Source organism: Mercenaria mercenaria, chromosome 11 (assembly GCF_021730395.1).
Source record: "Mercenaria mercenaria strain notata chromosome 11, MADL_Memer_1, whole genome shotgun sequence".
Classification (NCBI taxonomy): domain Eukaryota; kingdom Metazoa; phylum Mollusca; class Bivalvia; order Venerida; family Veneridae; genus Mercenaria; species Mercenaria mercenaria.
Window position 1 is genome coordinate 67,462,835 of NC_069371.1, and position 20,945 is coordinate 67,483,779.

Genomic DNA, 20,945 nt, shown 5'->3' on the forward strand with positions numbered 1-20,945 from the left:
CGCTCACCTGTTAAACTTGGCTTTGGAATTATCAAAATAATCATTCTGACCAAGTTGCATGAAGACAGGGTTATAAATGTGGCCCCTACAGTGTTAAAAATCTTTTCCTTTGATTTAAATGGTGACCTAGTTTTTGACCTTACATGACCCAGTTTTGAACTTGCCCTATGAATCATCAAGATAAACATTCTTATCAAACTGCATGAAAATAAGGCCATAAATACGGTCTCTAAAATATCAAGACAGGCCGATAGATCATATTTGTAGTCACTGAAAGTCAGTTTCAAGATCGGTGTTCTAAACTGTACATGTCATCCAAATTTCAAGGCTGTATCTTAACAAACAAGAAAGTAGGTCAGTAGGTCACATTTAAGGGCACCGAATATCAGTTTTAAGACGGTGTGCTAAACTGTTCTTGTCATCCAAATGTCAAGGTTGTATCTTAAAAACAAAAACGGAGGTCAGTAGGTCACATTCATGGTCACTGAAAGTCAGTTTTAAGACCGGTGTGCAATGAAAAATTAAAAATCATCATGATAACAAACATTCTGACCATGTTTTTTGTCATCAAGATCTGTACAAGTTTATATCAAATCCAAGCATAAATGAAACCTCTATATGGCTGGAAGGGCCAAACTAGAAACTTTTGCCCCTTTCAGGGGCAGTAGGTACAATAATGGAATCTTACCGGTTTTGAAAAGGAACAGAGATCTTATTGTGACTTAAGTTGTGTGTAAGTGTGGTTAAAATCAAATATAAAATGTCACTTCTATTGTGTTCACAGGGACCTATGTTAGATTCATCATGGAATCCAAGATTTTTTATTGTTGAAGATATTTTGCGAGTTTGTATCAAATTAAAGTTAACCATAAGTGAAATCTCTATATGGCTGCAAAAGCAAAAAGAGCAAATTTTGGCTTTTCAAGGGGCCATAACTCTAGAACCCATGACGGGATCTGGCTAGTTTTCGAAAGGAACCGAGATATTATGCCAATACAAGTTAAGTTTGATGAAAGTTGATTGCAAAATGTGGTCTCTATCGTGTTCACAAGACAAAAATAGCAAATTTTGGCCCTTTATGGGGCCATAACTCTATAACTCATAATGGTATCCGGCCAGTTTTCGTAAGAAACCGAGATATTATGCCAATACAAGTTGTGTACAAGTTTTATTAAAATTGATTGCAAAATGTTAAAAACAGCTAAAAACAGCAAATTATGGCCCTTTACCGGGCCGTAACTCTAGAACCCATGATAGGATCTGCCTGTGTTTTTAAGGAAACGAGATATTATGCTAATGCAAGTTGTGTACAAGTCTGATTAAAATTGATTGCAAAGTGTTCACAAGAAATGGTGAACGGACGGATGACGGACGGACGGACGGAAGGACGGACAAAGCGGCAACTATATGCTCACCTTGCTCACCTTTCGGGAAGCAAAAAAAGGCTAGTGTAGAAACATTTTAGAGCGGGGCCGAATAAATGCAAATAACATTCACAGCATGGTGCGATCTGTCACGTGACGCTATGTCAAACTACTTTTTTTAGGATCTACTTTTACTTTGACAAGCATGTTGTAAACAAACCACGGATAAATATCTGAACGAAATAGTCGGTTTTGCTCCGACGCATACCAATGTTTATCATTGATGGAGCCACCATAAACTACACCAAAGCCGCAAGTCAGTACTGCTGCATGCACACAACTACGGACCAGATCGGATGGCTTCGGGGTCATGTTTTGGCGACATTGAATACAATTTACATTATTTGGGCATTTTTTCGAAAGGATTTAATTTCATGGTTGGGCTGAACCACAAAGTCCACGACAATTTATCCCCAACGAATAATAATGATTTCAATAAACTGAGAAGAGTGGTAAACAGGCCTTATAGGTATAATACTGGTATACGGATCCATTTAGACAGGTTACACTTTGGTATAACTTTGAGATTCTACCTAATATCACATTTTCTTGTGACGTAATATAGTGCCAGTAATTCTTTTTAAGTTTTGTTGACAATTTCTTTGGATCAGATGAAACAATTATGCCTAGAGGTCTTATTCTTGTCTCTTCTAATTTTTCAGATTCAAGTGTTACGCATAAATAAAAAACAGAACAAAATAGACAGCATATGATCACAATAGTTCAAACAATGACAAAAATGTAAAGAAATATAACATGAAAATTCATGCTTCTCTTCATCACAGGCATAACACGTCATATAAGATAAAAACAAACACTTCTGTCGACAGTTTTTAAAATTGTATATGAGAAAAGCCTGAGTAAATATATCTCTTTTTGAAGGAAAAATTTACAGTTCAAAGCTGTAAAACTCTATTAAGCTATACAAGGACAGAATGCAATTTGCTAAATTGTCCTCTGTATACTATATACATTATTTGTAAAGAAACCTACCACAGCTAGCTTTCGTGTCCACTGACACAGCCGGAGTACTGTTCATTGTACCATATCCGCTAGAACTGTTGAGAGACGACTGACTTGCTCGTGTACTGTCTGAGTACGAACATTCCAGCGCTACTGTGCTAGCCTCTAAGTCTTTACTGGCAGCTGCCAGATCTAACAAATTCTGCTGTATATTAAAGAAGCAAAATAACAACAACAAAACAATATCTCGCTGTTTCAACATGTTCCTTATTTAGTAATACACTCAGGCCTGTGATTTAGTCAAAAGCATGAATATTTACAGTCTAAATATTTTCAATAGACTCATATAGGATAATTCTGGCAGGCGAAAGTCTGAAATTATGCCATTTCTGAAAAATCCCAGGCCATTACATTATTACATATTCCAGTTGACATATCTAGAACAGCAAAATTTAAAAAATATCTTGTAAGAAAAGTTAGTCATATCATCAAAAGTTTGTTCCTGTGATGATATACTAGTACGTATCTCACACATATAAAATTCTTAATAGTATAGAAGTTTAAACTATGCTAGGATAAAGTTATTTTATCATAAACTTTTAGGAAACCATTTTTACATTAAACATACATACATGTATGATAATATACTGTATTATTATTATTTTTTTATCATTACTTTGTGAACCAAAATTCAAAAGAAGACATAAAATCTGAAATCCTTATTCTCGAGCCAACAAAATTAGATAAGCTATCAGTCAAGAACAACCATACAGTAAATCCTTTATAACTGAGTACGATTTCATACATGCCATTGAATTATTAATTTAGAAAATACTGTTTTAAATACACTATTTCTATAGTTAATAAAGTTTAAATTACAACAACAGATATTTTTTTCATTCTAGATGGCGAAATTACAGAAATTATTGTAAAGATTTTAGAAAGTACAGTCATAATAAATGTCTGAAACCAATTTAATCAGCCATTTTCTTTTACATTGCCACGGAAACAAAACTGCTGCCATTTTGATCAAATATTGAAATATTTATAAAACTCAGATTATGAAAATTCTTTCATTGCCTTGAATGATTTAAGAAGACCTAGCAGACAAAATGATCATAGGAACAACACTGTATTTCAATTTAGAGAGGGAAGAACAATCAAATCTAAATCATATATATTCAGCTTAATTATTCTTAAAAATGTCAAAGTACAACAAAGGCAAAATATACCGCTCCAATTAAACCACTTTGTTGGGGCAGATATTCCACAATCCATTTTGCCTTTCTGCAAATTTAAACTTATCTCCCACCCAATCCAAAACTTGTTAATTTGCTTCGAAAACTGATATCTGGTAATTCACTTCTCATGATTATTTTTGCTTTTAAAACGGCTTTCTGGAAATTCATTTTAACTGATGATCTTAATTCATTTTTGATACAAGAACTCAATAAAAATAGTTGATAAATATGACACAAGCAGAATAATGAATGACGGTCACAATTTTAGACTACAGTATTACAACAGACATGCTCACTACTTTATATCCCCGGTAAGCCTTCTGTGAACATGAACAAAACAATCATATTGTGACATTGTGCAATTAAATAATAACCATGCTACAAAAACAAGAGAAAATTTGCTAAATCTGAGATTATCTCAAATCTATAGTCAAATAACTGCCTGTTAAAACAAATACGGGAAACAAAGGGAAAGGATGGAATATTATTGTGCAACTGTCTATACTAGATTTCAAATTTTATGCAAATCTTGGGGACCAATCTTAGAATACCATTCAGCTGAATTCAACTTTTTTATATTTTTTTTAAAATTTTATTTTATAGACAATCCATAAGAATATGTAATAACGCTTTTCAAATAAACCACTAAAGGTTCTCTACAACAACAAGTAAGGTGACAACCTCAACTACTTTATCTAACAATGGAACATTTTCTTATATAACACAATTAATTGGGTATTGCTCAAACAAGAGGTAGAGTTTCTAAGAATGCAGTCTCCGTTCGTCTTAAAACATCAATTCCCATCTCAAATTTTAATTTTATATGTCAGGTACTGGTGTAATGATTCAAAGCTATTTCATTAGTTATAGTACTGGCAGATAAAAAGCAGGCATTTATTACTATGCATATGGCTCTCTTTCGTGTTTGCAGACAAACTGAATACAGCATTGCCAAAATCTACTGTAATACCACTGTTATTGACAGAGTACTATTAAATTTGCCACAGTTAGATAAATGATATTTTTTGATAAAATGTTTTCAATAAAAACAAACAAAAGGCTAAATGAACAATTCAAGTAATAAATTTATTTATTACTAAATCAAAGATAGGACACTTTATGACAAGGGATTACTAGACAAAGTATGGATAACTCACAACAGTTTTAGCATGACCATTCAAGACGGATGACTTTGTACGTATTCCAGTATTTTAGTCACACACAAAATGGTAGGACAAAACTAACACTTCTATGATAAATGTATCTAAAAACTTTTCTCTTTTTTTGGACACAAATGCTTAGTTTTGAAATTACAAAGTTAGGTTAAAAAATATTCATCATATTCATAGATTTTAATACTTATATTATCCTCCCATATCTTCCTTTCATTTCTTTTTTTTGGTATTGTTATAAAATTAGTTCAAACTAACAAAGCCATCCATTTTTTATCCACAATATAAATTTGCAGTAAAAAGTTTTCAGTGAATTGTGCTGATATTTCAAAAGAAAGCATGTCTCTTGCCTTAGATGTCCGATCGCCAGGAGTGAAATCGCCATACAGAGCAGCTATGTAATTTTCAAGGTCGCTTATAGCCTCGGTTAAGTCCATTCCATCAAACTGTGTGTTTCAAGGGTGAAAAAGCAAACAACAGTAGGTCAGACATAAGTTTTGATGAAACAATAGGTCATGCATAAATTTTGGTAAAAACAGAGGCTTACATGCAAAATGATCAAATTTTAGAAACAGGTACCACTAACAGCTGACAGATCTTCAGGCAATTTTATCCCCAAACCCCTACTTCTGTTAAAACAGCCATATATACCAGCGAAAAAGTAGTTTTGTATATCATTTTCATGAAAATGCTACATGTCATAATATAGGTCTGCTTATGAAATTACATAAAAATTTCTTCAAAGTAAAGCATACAGATTTTGTTTTTAATTCCGATTAAATTTAACACCAAATAATTCTCAAGACATGCAACAGTTAACAAGTATGAGCTTATATGTAGAACAAACTCCAGCCCCGATGCTGCATTTTCAGATATGGAAGTTTGAAAAATATTTTTTACAAGACCAGGAGAGTATATCAGCCGTGAGTGACAGTCCACTAAGCAATACATACACAATAAAGACTAAATGCAGAGCACACAAAAATGGTTTTTACAGTCATGCTATCGAGCATAGTAATCATGTAGTCTAGGTCAATATTATATTAAAGACAAATACATTTGTACTAACGTTAGATACATTCATGTTTGTTATGAAGTATTATATGCTAAAAGTTAAAGTATCAGTAGTCTGTATGGAGATATGTTTCAAAAAATTAACGAAAGGCACCTACAGGGTTACTAAATAAACACTTGTATCTAAAGTTAATGTAAAAACTATCTATACATTTGTACACTGCAGTTTTCATCCCTATAGAAATGTTCTCCAGTTTCAGAGTTATCTTTCTTCTTAAACGCGGTTGACCAGGGTTCACCGTTTCAGCATATAATTATTACCTGTCCATTTACCTCGGGATTGGCGGCATTTGGCTCGAAAGGAGGATCTCGAGTGACTGTCTTTGGTGTTTTGTCTGTATCGCTATCCCCACCCTGACCCTGTACCTGGACATTCAGTTCCTTCAAATTTGCATATACCGGTTGTTCACCTAAATACAAAAGAAAACGTTTCATTATAAAGTCACATTAACCTATTGTTGTAAATATATATAGTTTTATTCTAACTACAGCTATCACTGAAGGTGGTGAATGTAAATATATGTATGAGGTATAAAATATAAGTAAATGGAAATGTGAGGTAAAGTGGTGTTTTCATTTCTTATGTTTTGTGGGGAGAGGGTGTAATGAGTGGGGAGTAGAGGTTTTGCGGGGGTAAAAGAACGATTGGTAAGCGTTCGAATTGGGGGTAAGCTTTAGACGTGTGGATATGATGGATACTAGTATTAGGAAATGTTATGCGTCTTAACTAAATTGAGCAGGGCGCCATAAAACTTTTAACTATTATTTAACCGTTGTGCGAGATTTGATGAGTAGATATAGCGAAATTAAAAAAGACTTGCTGTTAAACTTTAACCAGCACTTTTACATTTGATGACCACAGTGAGCCTGCGAGGTATCTGACCCTGAACTGTTGAATCTCTGTCCCGTTTGAGAATGATAGGGACAGCATACAAAAATGATAATAAAGTTGTGAAAGTTCCCAAAAAACAATTGACCCTTAATTACCGGATATCTTATTCTTTCTTATACCATTACGTAAAGTTTGATGATAATAGGAGCAGTGGTTAAGAAGATATAGGCACCGCCTCGGTAGCCTAGTGGTAGAGCGTCCGCTTCGAGTGCGGGAGGTCGTGGGTTCGATCCCCGGCCGCGTCATACCAAAGACGTAAAAAAGGTACTAATAGCTTCCTCGCTTGGCGCTCAGCATTAAGAGGGTAGTGCTAGGACTGGTCAGCCCGGTGTCAGTATAATGTGACTGGGTGGTTGTTACAAAGTTCACATATTTTCAAACCTTTCATAAATTGACAATGCGTGATGTCTAAGGTCTAACACATCTGAAAATGATTTCTTGTACTTGCATCATTTGGCAACTGTTTTGCTATGTACAAATAAATGTCTGTATGAATTATATAATAAATATACAATAAGATATTTGTATTATTTTATCATCTCTTGCCTAGTAAATGATTGAAAATTGTTAGTCTCTACATATATCGTGTGTTTTTTGCGTACGCTTTCATCTTCCTCAAATGAAATCTCCGTCGGTGATAGATAGTAACACAGTAAATGAGAAACAGTAACTCTGTTTTCGTTTTCGATGAGATGTTGCAACAATTGTATAGGGTTTGCATCAATATGAAATATGTACAAATATATGCTAAACTAGTGAATATGACAGGATTTTGTAGATAAAAATGTAGATGCAGAAAGGCATCTGCAAGTGACAACATATAACGGATTTTACAAAATTCTTCGGCATCTCAAACTCGCTTACCTCGAAATTCCGCTTAAGTCGAAAAAATTTTCAAGTCCCGTCAACTTTCCTTCTTTATATTATGCAATTCAACTTCGGTTACGTCCGAATTTGACTTACCGAGACTCCGGGTGTGTCGAAAGGATTTTCAGTCCCGTCGCTAAAGTTCAAATGCATTGTAAACTCGGTAAGTCGGAAAGAGAAAAAAAATGCGATAAATTTTCACACATGTCATTGTGAATGTGGTTGGTTTTCATCATATGTCCATGTTTATTGCCTAACCAGAAAGCCGTGATGCCGTATCAAAGGTGCGGCGTTTATCAAAGTGAGATGATGTCATACTTGTTTGCACGTGCTATAATGATAATTGTTTGATGTAAACATTAGACTTCTTTTATCAGCAGTTATTTGTTTATGAGACGTTATGAAAATCGCTTTTAATTTCAACTGATGAATTAATTAGTTTGAACAGGTGGGATCTTTAATAAGGATTATTAAAGATAATCGCGATGAGACTTATAAACATTAACTTCTTTGGGGAAAGCATCATTCGTTTTAAATGTCAGATCGAAATGCTGCCAATCCTCCAGGAGAGAAACGTGGTACAAAAAGGAAACTTGACCCAAAAACATTTGAGGTTAGTATCATTTTTATTCTTAAAACTAAAAACTGATAAACACAAACTGCACGGAATTGTGTACGCATAAAGTGCCGACAGTGTAAAACAGTTTCTATTTTTTATTAAATCTTTTCGTAATGTGTACTCATTTCGTCCATATAAGTCCCTCCTCATAACTCGGATTTCGGTTATCTCGAAAACAAAGCACGGTCCCTTGAAATTCGAGATACCGAGTTTCAACTGTATATGTAATTGCTCATCAATGTGAAATCAATATATCTAGCTAAATTTTACTTTTGGTTTCAGTTTTAGTATGTAATATAGGGTAGATATTTTGCTATGTAAGTTTATCAAGTCATACTGTTGTTTCAAATTGCATTATGAAATCTGTCTTTACCGTAGAACATAATTTTCTTCACAAAGAACGTAGAGCTGTAGAGAGAGGTCTCGTAATAAAAGTGTCGGTGAATGTTTGAAACACGACATCGTTGAGATTTGGCTTACATTGTAACGTACCTCTCCCAGAGGAGTGCATATGGTGATAGTTCATCAGAACATTTGATAGATAGCATTATGTGCATTTTAATTAAATTGGAGTAATGCTTGACTGCACCACTGTATAAAGGTTATGCCGAAGTAGATTGATGTTTGGACAGCATGAAAATCTCGGTACAATTTCTCATTTTACAGTTACACGCTCATCAGGACTTACTACATGTACAAACAAAAGGTTAATACAAGAAATAGTGTTGAGCCAACGTCTTTTTGCAGACCGTTCTTTGTTGTCATGGAATGTTGGAATGTAGGGTTGGAAAATAGAACAGATAAAAGTATCCACTGCAAGATGCTGAAAGGTAGGATAACTTACAATACATACAACCATCATGAGTGTTCAGTTTTAGTATGTAATATAGGGTAGATATTTTGCTATGTAAGTTAATCAAGTCATACAGTTGTTTCAAATTGCATTATGAAATCTGTCTTTACCGTAGAACATACTTTTCTTCACAAAGAACGTAGAGCTGTAGAGAGAGAGGTCTCGTAATAAAAGTGTCGGTGAATGTTTGAAACACGACATCGTTGAGATTTGGCTTACATTGTAACGTATCCCTCCCAAAGGAGTGCATATGGTAATAGTTTATCAGAACATTTGATAGATAGCATTATGTGCATTTTAATTAAATTGGAGTAATGCTTGACTGCACCACTGTATAAAGGTTATGCCGAAGTAGATTGATGTTTGGACAGCATGAAAATCTCGGTACAATTTCTCATTTTACAGTTACACGCTCATCAGGACTTTCTACATGTACAAACGAAAGGTAAATACAAGAAATAGTGTTGAGCCAACATATTTTTGCAGACCGTTCTTTGTTGTCATGGAATGTAGGGTTGGAAAATAGTACAGATAAAAGTATCCACTGCAAGATGCTGAAAGTTAGGATAACTTACAATACGTACAACCATCATGAGTGAAGTAATATAATCTTGATATCAAATGTATTCCATCTGATTCTTGCAGAGTGATCAAACAATTTATAATATTCATTTAATAGTCTTATATTCTAGCATAAAACTGCTCTTATTGTAACGTTTCGGGGTGTTTTAAGAGGAGAGAAAACGTGTGTTAACAGAGATGATCTCGCGCTCAAGTGCTGTTAAAACATATTTTTGTTCATGCACGTTCCGTGGCAAAGCGTAAACGTATTACGGCCCCAAAACGGATAATTCAAACGAAAATGATGTCAACGTGAAACAAGAAGGTCATGATGACCCTATATTGCTCACCTGTTAGACTTGGCCTTGGAATCATCAAGATAAACATTCTGACCAAGTTGCATGAAGATAGGGTCATAAATGTGGCCCCTACAGTGTTTAAAATCTTTTCCTTTAATTTAAATGGTGACCTAGTTTTTTTATCTCACATGACCCTGTTTCAAATTTGGCCTAAAAATCATCAAGATAAACATTCTTACCAAATTTCATGAAAATAGGGTTTTCAATACGGCCTCTGAATTATTAAGAAAGTAGGTCGGTAGGTCATGTTTGTAGTCACTGAAAATCAGTTTTAAGACCGGTGTGCAAAACTGTAAATGTCATCCAAATTTCAATGCTGTATCTTAACAAACAAGAAAGTAGGTTAGTAGTTGACATTCATGGTCACTGAAAGTCAGTTTTAAGACCGGTGTGCAAAACTGTACATGTCATCCAAACTTAAAGGCTGTATCTTAAAAACTTCATGTTAACAAACATTCTGACCAAGTTTTATGCAGATCTAACAAAAAAAATGTAAACAAGTTTATTCTTTTATTTGGCCTTGTGACCTAGTTTTTGAGCCCACATGACCCAGGTAAAAGTTCTTCTGATATTTCATGCAGACAAACATTCTGACCAAGATCATGCACATCAAATGCACATCAAATGAACAAGTGTGTTAACAAGCTTTTCCTTTTATTTGACCGGGTGACCTAGTTTTTAACCCATATGACCCAGTTTCGAACTTGGCATAGGAATCATCAAAATAAACATTCTGATCAAGTTTCATGAAGATAGGATCATAAATGTGGCTTCTAAAGTGTTAATAATCTGATCATTTAATTTGAACGGGTGACCTATTTTTTTTTATCCAATATAACCCAGTTTCAAACTTGGCCCAGAAATCATCAAGATAAATATTCTGACCGAATTTCATGAAGATATGGTCATACATGCGGCCTCTTGGTTATTACCAAGCTTTTTCTTTGATTAGACCTGATAACCTACGTTTTGACCCGACATGACCCAGTTTCAATCCAGGCCTAGAGATCATCAAGATCTGTGCAAGTTTATATAAAATCCAAGCATAAATGAAACCTCTATATGGCTGGAAGTGCCAAAGTAGAAAACTTTAGAACCCATCTAGCCGGTTTTCGTAAGGAGCAGAGATCTTATTGTGACTTAAGTTGTGTGTAAGTGTTGTTAAAATGAAATATAAAATGTCACTTCTATTGTGTTAACAAAGTAAAAATTAACAAATTTTGACTCTTTCAAGGGTCATTCAGGGGCCGTAACTCGGAAACCTATGATTGGATCTGAGAGATTCATCATGTGATCTCAGATTCATTGTTGCTGAAGATATCTTGCAAGTTTGTATCAAATATAACCATAAATGAAGTTTATATATGGCTGCAAAAACCAAATTAGCAAATTTTGGCCATTTAAGGGGCCATAACTCTAGAACCCATGACGGGATCTGGCCAGTTTTTGAAGGGATCTGAGATATTATGCCAATACAAGCTGTGTGCAAGTTTGATTAAAGTTGATTGCATAATGTGGTCACTATCGTGTTCACAAACAAAAATAGCAAATTTTGGCCGTTTAAGGGGCCATAACTCTAGAACCCATAATGGGATCTGGCCAGTTGTCGAAGGAAACCGAGATATTATACCAATACAACTTGTCTAAAAGTTTGATGGAAGTTGATTGCAAAATGTAGTCTATATCGTATTCACAAGCCAAAAACAGCAATTTCTGGCCTTTTAAGGGGCCATAACTCTGAAACCCATGATGGGATCTGCCAGGTTTGAAAGGAATCGAGATAGTATGCCAATACAAGTTGTGTGCAAGTCTAATTAAAATTGATTGCAAAATGTTTACAAGAAATTCTGAACGGACAGACGACGGACAAAGCGGCAACTATATGCTCACCTTTCGGGAAGCATAAAAATAAAGCCTAGTGTATAAACATTTTAGAGCGGGACCGAATAAATGCAAATAACATTCGCAGCATGGTGCCATCTGCCACGTGACACGATGTCAAACTACTATTTTTAGTATCTACTTTTACTTTAACAAGCATGTCGTAAACAAACCACGGGTAAATGTCCGAATAAAATAGTCGGTTTAATTCCGACGCATACCTATGTTTATCGTTGATGGAGCCTCCATAATCTACACGAAAGCTGCAGGTCAGTACTGCCGCATGCACACAACTACGGACCAGATCGCATGGCTATGGTGTCATGTTTTGGCGACACGGAGTACATTACTTTGAACATATTTTGTCGCAGGGACTTAATTTGATAGTTAGGCTGAAGCACGAAATCCATGAAAATTTATCCCCAACGAATAATGATGATTTCAGTATACTGAGAAGAGAGGTAAACAGCCCTTATAAGTACAATACTTGTATACGGATCCATTTAGACAGGTCACACTTTGGTATAACTTTGAGATTCTATCTAATATCACATTTTCTTGTGACGTAATATAGTGCCAGTAATTCTTTTAAAGTTTTGTTGACAGTTTCTTGGGATGAGATGAAACAATTATGCCTAGAGGTTTTATTCTTGTCTCTTCTAATTTTTCAGATTCAATTTTTTTGCATAATAAGAAAGAGAACAAAATAGAAACAGACAACATATGATCAAAATACTTAAAACAATGTGAGAACAAGAGGACAATGATGGTCCTGAATCGCTCAAATGTCCCAACATGACCCAGTTTTCAACTGAGTATGACGTCGTTAATTTGACATAGTGACCTAGTTTTTGAGCTAATGTAACCCAGTTTTGAACTTGATCTAGATATCATCAAGATAAAAATTCTAACCAATGTTCATAAAGATCCATTGAAAAATATGACCTCTAGAGAGGTCACCAGGTTTTTCTATTGTTTGACCTAATGACCTAGTTTTTAAAGGCACGTGACCCAGTTTTGAACTTGACCTAGATATGATCAAGGTAAACATTCTCACCAATTTTTATGAAGATCTCATGAAAAGTATGGACTCTAGAGAGGTCACAAGGTTTTTGTATTTTTGTACCTACTGACCTAGTTTTTGACCACATGTGACCCGGTTTCAAACTTTTTCTAGAAATTATCAAGGTGAATATTCAGACCAATTTTCATGAATATCCATTGAAAAATATGGCCTCTAGAAAGGTCAAAATGTTTTTGTAGTATTTGACCTAGTGTCTTAGTTATTAACGGCATGTAACCCAGTTTCATACTTAATCTAGACCTCATCAAGCTGAACATTCTGACCAAAATTCATGAAAATCCATTCAAAAGTACGGCCTCTAGAGAGGTCATCAATCTTTTCAATTTTAAGACCTACTGACCTAGTTTTTGACCGCAGTTAATTCAGTTTAGAACTTGATCTAGAAATTATCAAGATGAACATTCCGACCAACTTTCATACAGATTCCATGAAAAATATGGCCTCTAGAAAATTCACAGATTTTTATAATTATTAAACCTACTGACCTAGTTTTGGACGGCACGTAACCCAGTTTCAAACTTGACCTTGATATCATTAAGGTGAACATTCAGTCCAACTTTCATGCAGATCCATTGAAACGTATGGCCTCTAGAGAGGTCACAACGTTTTTCTAACTTTAGACCTACTGAGCTAGTTTTGGACCGCACGTGACCTAGCTTCAAACTTCAACAAGATATCATCAAGATAAAGATTCTGACCAACTTTCATCAAGATCCCATGAAAATGTGACCTCTAGAGTGGTCACAAGCAAAAGTTTACGGACGTATGGGCGACGGACGACGGACGCTGCGCGATCACAGAAGCTGACCTTGTCACTTTGTGACATGTGAGCTGAAAATGAAAAGATAAATAACAGGAAAACTCATGCTTCTCTTTATCACAGCCAGAACAAGTCATAAGTAAGAAAAACAAATACCTATGTCTACAGTTTGTAAAATTGTATATGAAAATAGTCTGAGTAAATATATCTCGTTTTGAAGGAAAAATTTTAAAGCCGTAAAACTCTATAAAGCAATATGACAGAGTGCAAATTGCTAAATTGCCCTCTGTATACTATATACATTATTTGTGAAGAAACCTACCACAGCTAGCTAATGTGTCCACTGACACAGCCGGAGTACTGTTCATTGTACCATATCCGCTAGAACTGTTGAGAGATAACTGACTGGCTCGTGTACTGTCTGAGTACGAACATTCCAGCGCTGTGCTAGCCTCTAATTCCTTAATGGTAGCTGCCAGCTCTAACAACAAATTCTCCTGTATGCAAAAGAAGCTAAATAACGAAATATAAATCTCTCGCTGTTTCAACATGTTCCTTATTTAGTAATACACTCAGGCCTGTGATTTAGTCAAAACCCAAAAGCATGAATATTTACAGTCTAAATACTTTAAACAGACTAATATAGGATAATTCTGGCAGGCGAAAGCCTGAAATTAGGTCATTTCTGAAAAATACCTGGCCATTACATTATTACATATTCCAGTTGACATATCTAGAACAGCAAAATTTCAAAAATATCTTGTAAGAAAAGTGAGTCAAAAGTATCATCAAAAGTACACAAGTATATTTGTTCCTGTGATGATGTACTTTTATGTATCTCACAAAATTCTGTTTATACATATAAAAATGTTAATAGTATAGATGTTTAACCTATCCTAGTATGAAGTTATTTTATCATAAACTTTTAACAAACAATTTTTACATTAAACATACATATGATAATATACCGTATTTTTATTATTTTTTTATCATTAGTTTGTGAACCAAAATTCAAAAGAGGACATAACATCTGAAATCGTTATTCTCGAGCCAACAAAAGTAGATAAGCTATCAGTCAAGAACTACTATACAGTAAATCCTTTATTACTGAGTATGATTTTATACATGCCATTGAATTTTTGATTTAGAAAATATTTTTTTAAATACACTATTTCTGTAGTTAATAAAGTTTAAATTACAACAACAGACATTTTTTTTCATTCTAGATGGCGAAATTACAGATATTATTTTAAAGATTTTAGAAAGTACAGTCATAATAAATGTCTGAAAACCAATTTAATCAGCCATTTTGTTTTACGATGCCATGGAAACAAAATTGCTGCCATTTTGATCAAATATTGAAATATTTATCAAACTCAGATTATGAAAATTCTTTCATTGCCGTAAATGATTTAAGAAGACCTAGCAGACAAAATGATCATAAGAACAACACTGTATTTCGTTTTAAAGAGGAAAAACAAACAAGTCTAAATTATATATATTCAGGTCAATTACTCTCAAAAAATGTCAAATTACAACAAAGGCAAACTATACCGCTCCAATCAAACCACTTTGTTGGGGCAGGTAATCCACAATCCATTTTGACTTTCTGCAAAACATATCTCCCACCCAACCCAAAACTTGTTAATTTGCTTTGAAAACTGATATCTGGTAAATCACTTCTCATGATTATTTTTGCTTTTAAAACGGTTTTTTGAAAATTCATTTCAACTGATGATCCTTATTCATTTTTGAAACGATAATTCAATAAAAAATGCTGATAAATATGACACAAGCAGAATAATGAATGACGATCACAATGTTAGACTACAGTATTACAACAGACATGTTCACTACTTTATATCCCCGGTAAAACTTCTGTGAACAAAACAAACATATTGTGACATTGTGTAATTAAATAATAACCATGCTACAAAATCAATCAATAAATTTGCTAAATCTGAGATTATCTCAAGTCTATAGTCAAATAACTGCCTGTTAAAACAAATACGGGAAACAAAGGGAAAGATTGGAATATCATTGTGCAACTTTCTACACTAGATTTTAAATATTATGCAAATCTTGGGGACCAATCTTAGAATACCATTCAACTGAATTCAACTATTTTTTTTTTATCTTACTTTATGGACAACGCATAAGAATATGCAATAACGCTTTTCAAATAAGCCACTAAAGGTTCTCTACAGCAACAAGTAAGGTGACAACCTCAACTACTTTATCTAACAATGGAAAATTTTCTTATATAAAACAATTAATTGGGTATTGCTCAAGCAAGAGCTTGAGTTACTAAGAATGCAGTCTCCGTTCGTCTTAAGACATCAATTCCCATCTCAAATTTTAATTTTACATGTCTAGTAGTGTAATGATTCAAAGCTATTTAATTAGTTATAGTACTGGCAGATAAATTACCAGGCATTTATTACTATGCATATGGCTCTCTTTCATATTTGCAGACAAACTGAAAACAGCATTGCCAAAATCTACTGTGATACTACTGTTATTGACAGAGTACTATTAAATTTGCCACAGTTAAATAAATGATTTTTTTGGATAAAATTTCTTCTATAAAAACACACACAAATAATTAAATGAACAATTCACACTAATAAATTTATTTACTACTAAATCAAAGATAGGACACTATATGATAAGGGATTACTAGACAAAGTATGAATAACTCACAACAGTTCTAGCGTGACCATTCAAGAAGGATCACTTTGTAAGTATTCCAGTGTTTCAGTAACACACAAAATGGTAGGACAAAACTAACACTTGTATGATATTTCTTTTTTGGTATTGTTTTAAAATTAGTTCAGACTAACAAAGCCATTCATTCTATATCTACATTTTAAGTTTGCAGGAAAAAGTTCTCAGGGAATTGTGCTGATATTTCAAAAGAAAGCATGTCTCTTACCTTATACTCCCGATTGCCAGGAGTGAAATCGCCATGCCGAGCAGCTATGTAATTATATAGGTCGCTTATAGCCTCAATTAAGTCCATTCCATCATACTGTGTGTTTCAAGGCGAAAAAGCAAACAACAGTAGGTCAGACATAAGTTTTGATGAAACAGTAGGTCATGCATAATTTTTGGTAAAAACAGAGGCTTACCTGCAAAATGATCAAATTTTAGAAACAGGTACCACTCACAGCTGACAGATCTTCAGGCAATTTTATCCCCAAGCCCCTGCTTCTATTAGAACAGCCATTTATACGAGCGAAAAAGTATTTTTTTATATTATTTTCATGAAAATGCTACATGTCATAATATATGTCTGCTTTTGAAATTACATAAAAAGTGCTTTAGAATAAAGGATACAGATTTCTTTTTTTAACTTCTGATTAAATTCAACACCAAATAATTCTCAAGACATGTACATGTTAACAAGTATGAGCTTATATGTAGAACAAACTCCAGCCCCGATGCTGCATTTTCAGATATGGAAGTTTGAAAAATATTTTTTACAAGACCAGGAGAGTATATCAGCCGTGAGTGACAGTCCACTAAGCATTACATACACAATAAAGACTAAATGCGGAGTACACAAAAATGGTTTTTATAGTCATGCTTTCAAGAATAGTAATCATGTAGTCTAGGTCAGTAATATATTAAAGACAAATTCATTTGTACTAACGCTAGATACATTCATGTTTGTTATGAAGTACTTATTATATGCTAAAAGTTAAAATATCAATAGTCTGTATGGAGATATGTTCCCAAAAATTAAAGGTAGGCCCCTACAGGGTTACTAAATAAACACTTGTATCTAAAGTTAATGTAAAAACTATACATTTGTACACTGCAGTTTTCATACCTATAGAAATGTTCTCCAGTTTCAGAGTTATCTTTCTTCTTAAACGCGGTGGACCAGGGTTCACCATTTCAGCATATAATTATTACCTGTCCACTTACCTTGGGATTGGCGGCATTTGGCTCGAAAGGTGGATCTCGAGTGACTGTCTTTGGTGCTTTGTCTGTATCGCTATCCCCACCCTGACCCTGCATTTGGACATTCAGTTCATTCAAGTTTGCATTTACCGGTTGTTCAACTAAATACAATGAAAACATTTCATTACAAAGTCACAATAACCTATTGCTATAAATATATAAAGTTATATTCTAACTACAGCTATGACTGAAGGTGGTGAATGTGAATATATGTATGAGGAATAAAATATAAGTAAATGGAAATATGAGGTAAGGCGGTGTTTTTATTTCTTATGTTTCGTGGGGCGAGGGTGTAATGAGTGGGAAGTTGGGGTTTTGCGGGTATAAAGGAACGATTGGTAAGCGTTCGAATTGGGGGTAGGCTTTAGACGTGTGGATATGATGGCTACTAGTATTAGGAAACGTTATGCGTCTTAGCTAAATTGAGCAGGGCGCCATAAAACTTTTAACTATTAATTAACCGTTTTGAGAGATTTGATGACCATAGGGAAAGTAGATATTGTGAAATTAAAAAGACTTGCTGTTAAACTTAAACCAGCCCTATTACGTTTGTTGACCACAGTGAGCCTGCGAGGTATCTGACCCTGAACTCTTGAATCTCTGCCCCGTTTGAGAATGATAAGGACAGCATTTAAAAATGATAATAAAAGTGTGAAGCTCCCAAAAAACCTTTGCCGACACTATTAAAGTATTTGCCCCCTGAGACATTGGCCTTTAAGACAAGTGACCCTAAAGTACGGGATATCTAATTCATTCCTATACCCTTACGTAAATTTCGATGATAATAGGGGCAGTGGTTAAGAAGATACATTGAAATTGATAAGCTTTTATGTACCATCTGAAAGAGTTTTGTCTGCTGAATAAGAATAAGTAATAATTATTACAATGAATAATATGCACGAATCAATACATTCAGGTTATTTGACTGCGAAATGATAAACCTTACACTGTAATAACTGGATTTCTGTTGAAGTATCGTTTAAAACCATAAAATGAAAATAAGAAATTCTGTAACATATCTTTGTCACGTTATTTATATTTTCTTTTCTAGTAGACATAACACTTTCAAATGATACCAACGCTATATGAGCTTGTCGTACAACCGAAACCTTTACAACATGTATTACACGCATAAGGTCTTGAATCTAGGCGTTTGTCTTTGCACCTATCTCACATGTTTAGTTTTGAATGCTCTGTTTAAACACACTTTTAGGGCAAATATGTTGTTGAAGTGCTTGTAAGAAAGTTGCCATATTTTTAAACCTTTCATAAATTGACAATGCGTGATGTCTAAGGTCTAACACATCTGAATTTGATTTCTTGCACTTGCAGCATTTGGCAACTGTTTTGCCATGAACAAATAAATGTCTTTATGAATTTACCCTAAATATACATTTAGATACTATTTTATCATATCTTGCCTACTAAATGATTGAAAATTGTTAGTCTCTACATATATCGTGTGTTTAATGCGTACGCTTTCATCTTCCTCAAATGGAATCCCCGTCGGTGATAGATAGTAACACAGTAAATGAGAAACAGTAACTCTGTTTAGTTTTCGGTGAGATGTTGCAACAATTGTGTAGAGTTTGCATCAATATGACATTTGTACAAATATATGCTAAACTAGTGAATATGACAGGATGTTGTACATAAAAATATAGATACAGAAAGGCATCTGCAAGTGACAACATATAATGGATTGTACATATTTGTAATTGCTCAACAATGTGAAATCAATATATCTAGCTAAATTATACTTCCGGTTTCAGTTTTAGTATGTAATATAGGGTAGATATTTTGCTATTTAAGTTTAACAAGTCATACAGTTGTTTCGAATTGCATGATAGAACCTGTCTTTACCGTAGAACATACTTTTCTTCAAAATGAGCGTATAGCTGTAAAGAGAGGTCTCGTAATTGGCCACATGTGTCGGTGAATGTTTGAAACATGACATCGTTGAGGTTTGGCTTACATTGTAATGTATCTCTCCCAGAGGAGTGCATGTGATGATAGTTTATCAGAACTTTTGATGGATAGCTATATGTGCATTTTAATCAAATGGAAGTAATGCTTGACTGCACCATTGTATAAAGGTTATGCCGAAGTAGATTGTTGTATTGCACAGCACGAAAATCTCGGTACAATTTCTCAATTTACAAGTACACGCTCATCAGGACTTACTACATGTACAAACAAAAGGTTTATAGAAGAAATAGTGTTGAGCCAACGTCTTTTTCAGATCGTTCTTTGTTGTCATGGAATGTAGGGTTTGCAAATAGTAGAGACAAAAGAATTCCACTGCAAGATGTTGAAAGTTAGGATAACTTACAATACATACAACCATCACGAGTGAAGTAATATAATTTTGACATCAAATGTATTCCATCTGATTCTTGCAGAGTGATCAAACAGTTTATCATATTCATTTATTAGTCCTATATTCTAGCATGCAAACTGCTGTTAATAAATCTTTTCGGGGTGTTTTAACAGGAGAGAAAACGTGTGTTAACTGAGAGGTTCTCGCGCTCACGTGCTGTTAAAACATATTTTTGTTTATGCACGTTCCGTGGCAAAGCGTAAATGTATTACGGCCCCAAAACGGATAATTCAAACGGAAATGATGTTAACGTGAAATAAGAGGGTCATGATGACCCTATATTGCTCACCTGTTAAACTTGACCTTGGGATCATGAAGATAAAGATTCTGACCAAATTGCATGAAAGTAGGGCCATAAATGTGGCCCCTACAGTGTTACAAATCTTCTCCTTTGATTTAAATGGTGATCTCACATGACCCAGTTTCGAACTTGGCCTAAGAATCATCAAGATAGTCATTCATACCAAATTTCATGAAAAAAGGGTCATCAATACGGCCTCTATAATATTAAAAAAGTAGGTCGGTAGGTCATATTTATAGTCACTGAAAGTCAGTTTTAAGATCGGTGTGCAAAACTGTACATGTCATTCAAATTTCAAGGCTGTATCTTAACAAACAAGAAAGTAAGTCAGTAGGTCACATTCATGGCCACCGAATGTCCCCTTTTTACACCGGTGTGTCTGTTCTTGTCATCCAAATTTCAAGGCTGTATCTTTAAAAAAACAAGAAAGTAGGTCAGTAGGTCACATTAATGGTCACTGAAAGTCTTAAGTCTTAAGTTTTAAGACCGGTGTGCAAAATTGTACATGTCAACCAAATTTAAAGGCTGTATCTTAAAAACTTCAT

General features: G+C 34.3%; 2 protein-coding genes across 5 annotated transcripts in view; both read right to left on the reverse strand.

Moving 5' to 3' along the window:
• LOC128546637 (uncharacterized) overlaps positions 1–2,930 on the reverse strand; it is a 47,183-nt gene extending 44,253 nt beyond the window's left edge. The window contains exon 1 of the mRNA XM_053517636.1: positions 2,418–2,930. Coding sequence (XP_053373611.1) covers positions 2,418–2,649 — 232 coding nt within the window. The 5' untranslated portion in view covers positions 2,650–2,930. The remainder of the gene's footprint in view (positions 1–2,417) is intronic.
• Positions 2,931–4,700: 1,770 nt separating this feature from the next.
• The window catches only part of LOC128546638 (uncharacterized), a 40,951-nt gene continuing 24,706 nt past the window's right edge, over positions 4,701–20,945 (reverse strand). For 3 of the 4 annotated variants that reach the window (XM_053517637.1, XM_053517639.1, XM_053517638.1), the window contains exons 4-8: positions 17,684–17,820; positions 16,686–16,781; positions 14,073–14,247; positions 6,136–6,284; positions 4,714–5,246 (exon numbers count right to left, since the gene is read on the reverse strand). In XM_053517637.1, coding sequence (XP_053373612.1) covers positions 5,049–5,246; positions 6,136–6,284; positions 14,073–14,247; positions 16,686–16,781; positions 17,684–17,820 — 755 coding nt within the window. In that variant the 3' untranslated portion in view covers positions 4,714–5,048. Of the gene's footprint in view, positions 5,247–6,135; positions 6,285–14,072; positions 14,248–16,685; positions 16,782–17,683; positions 17,821–20,945 lie in introns of all 4 variants that reach the window. The other variant, XM_053517640.1, reaches the window with a different exon arrangement.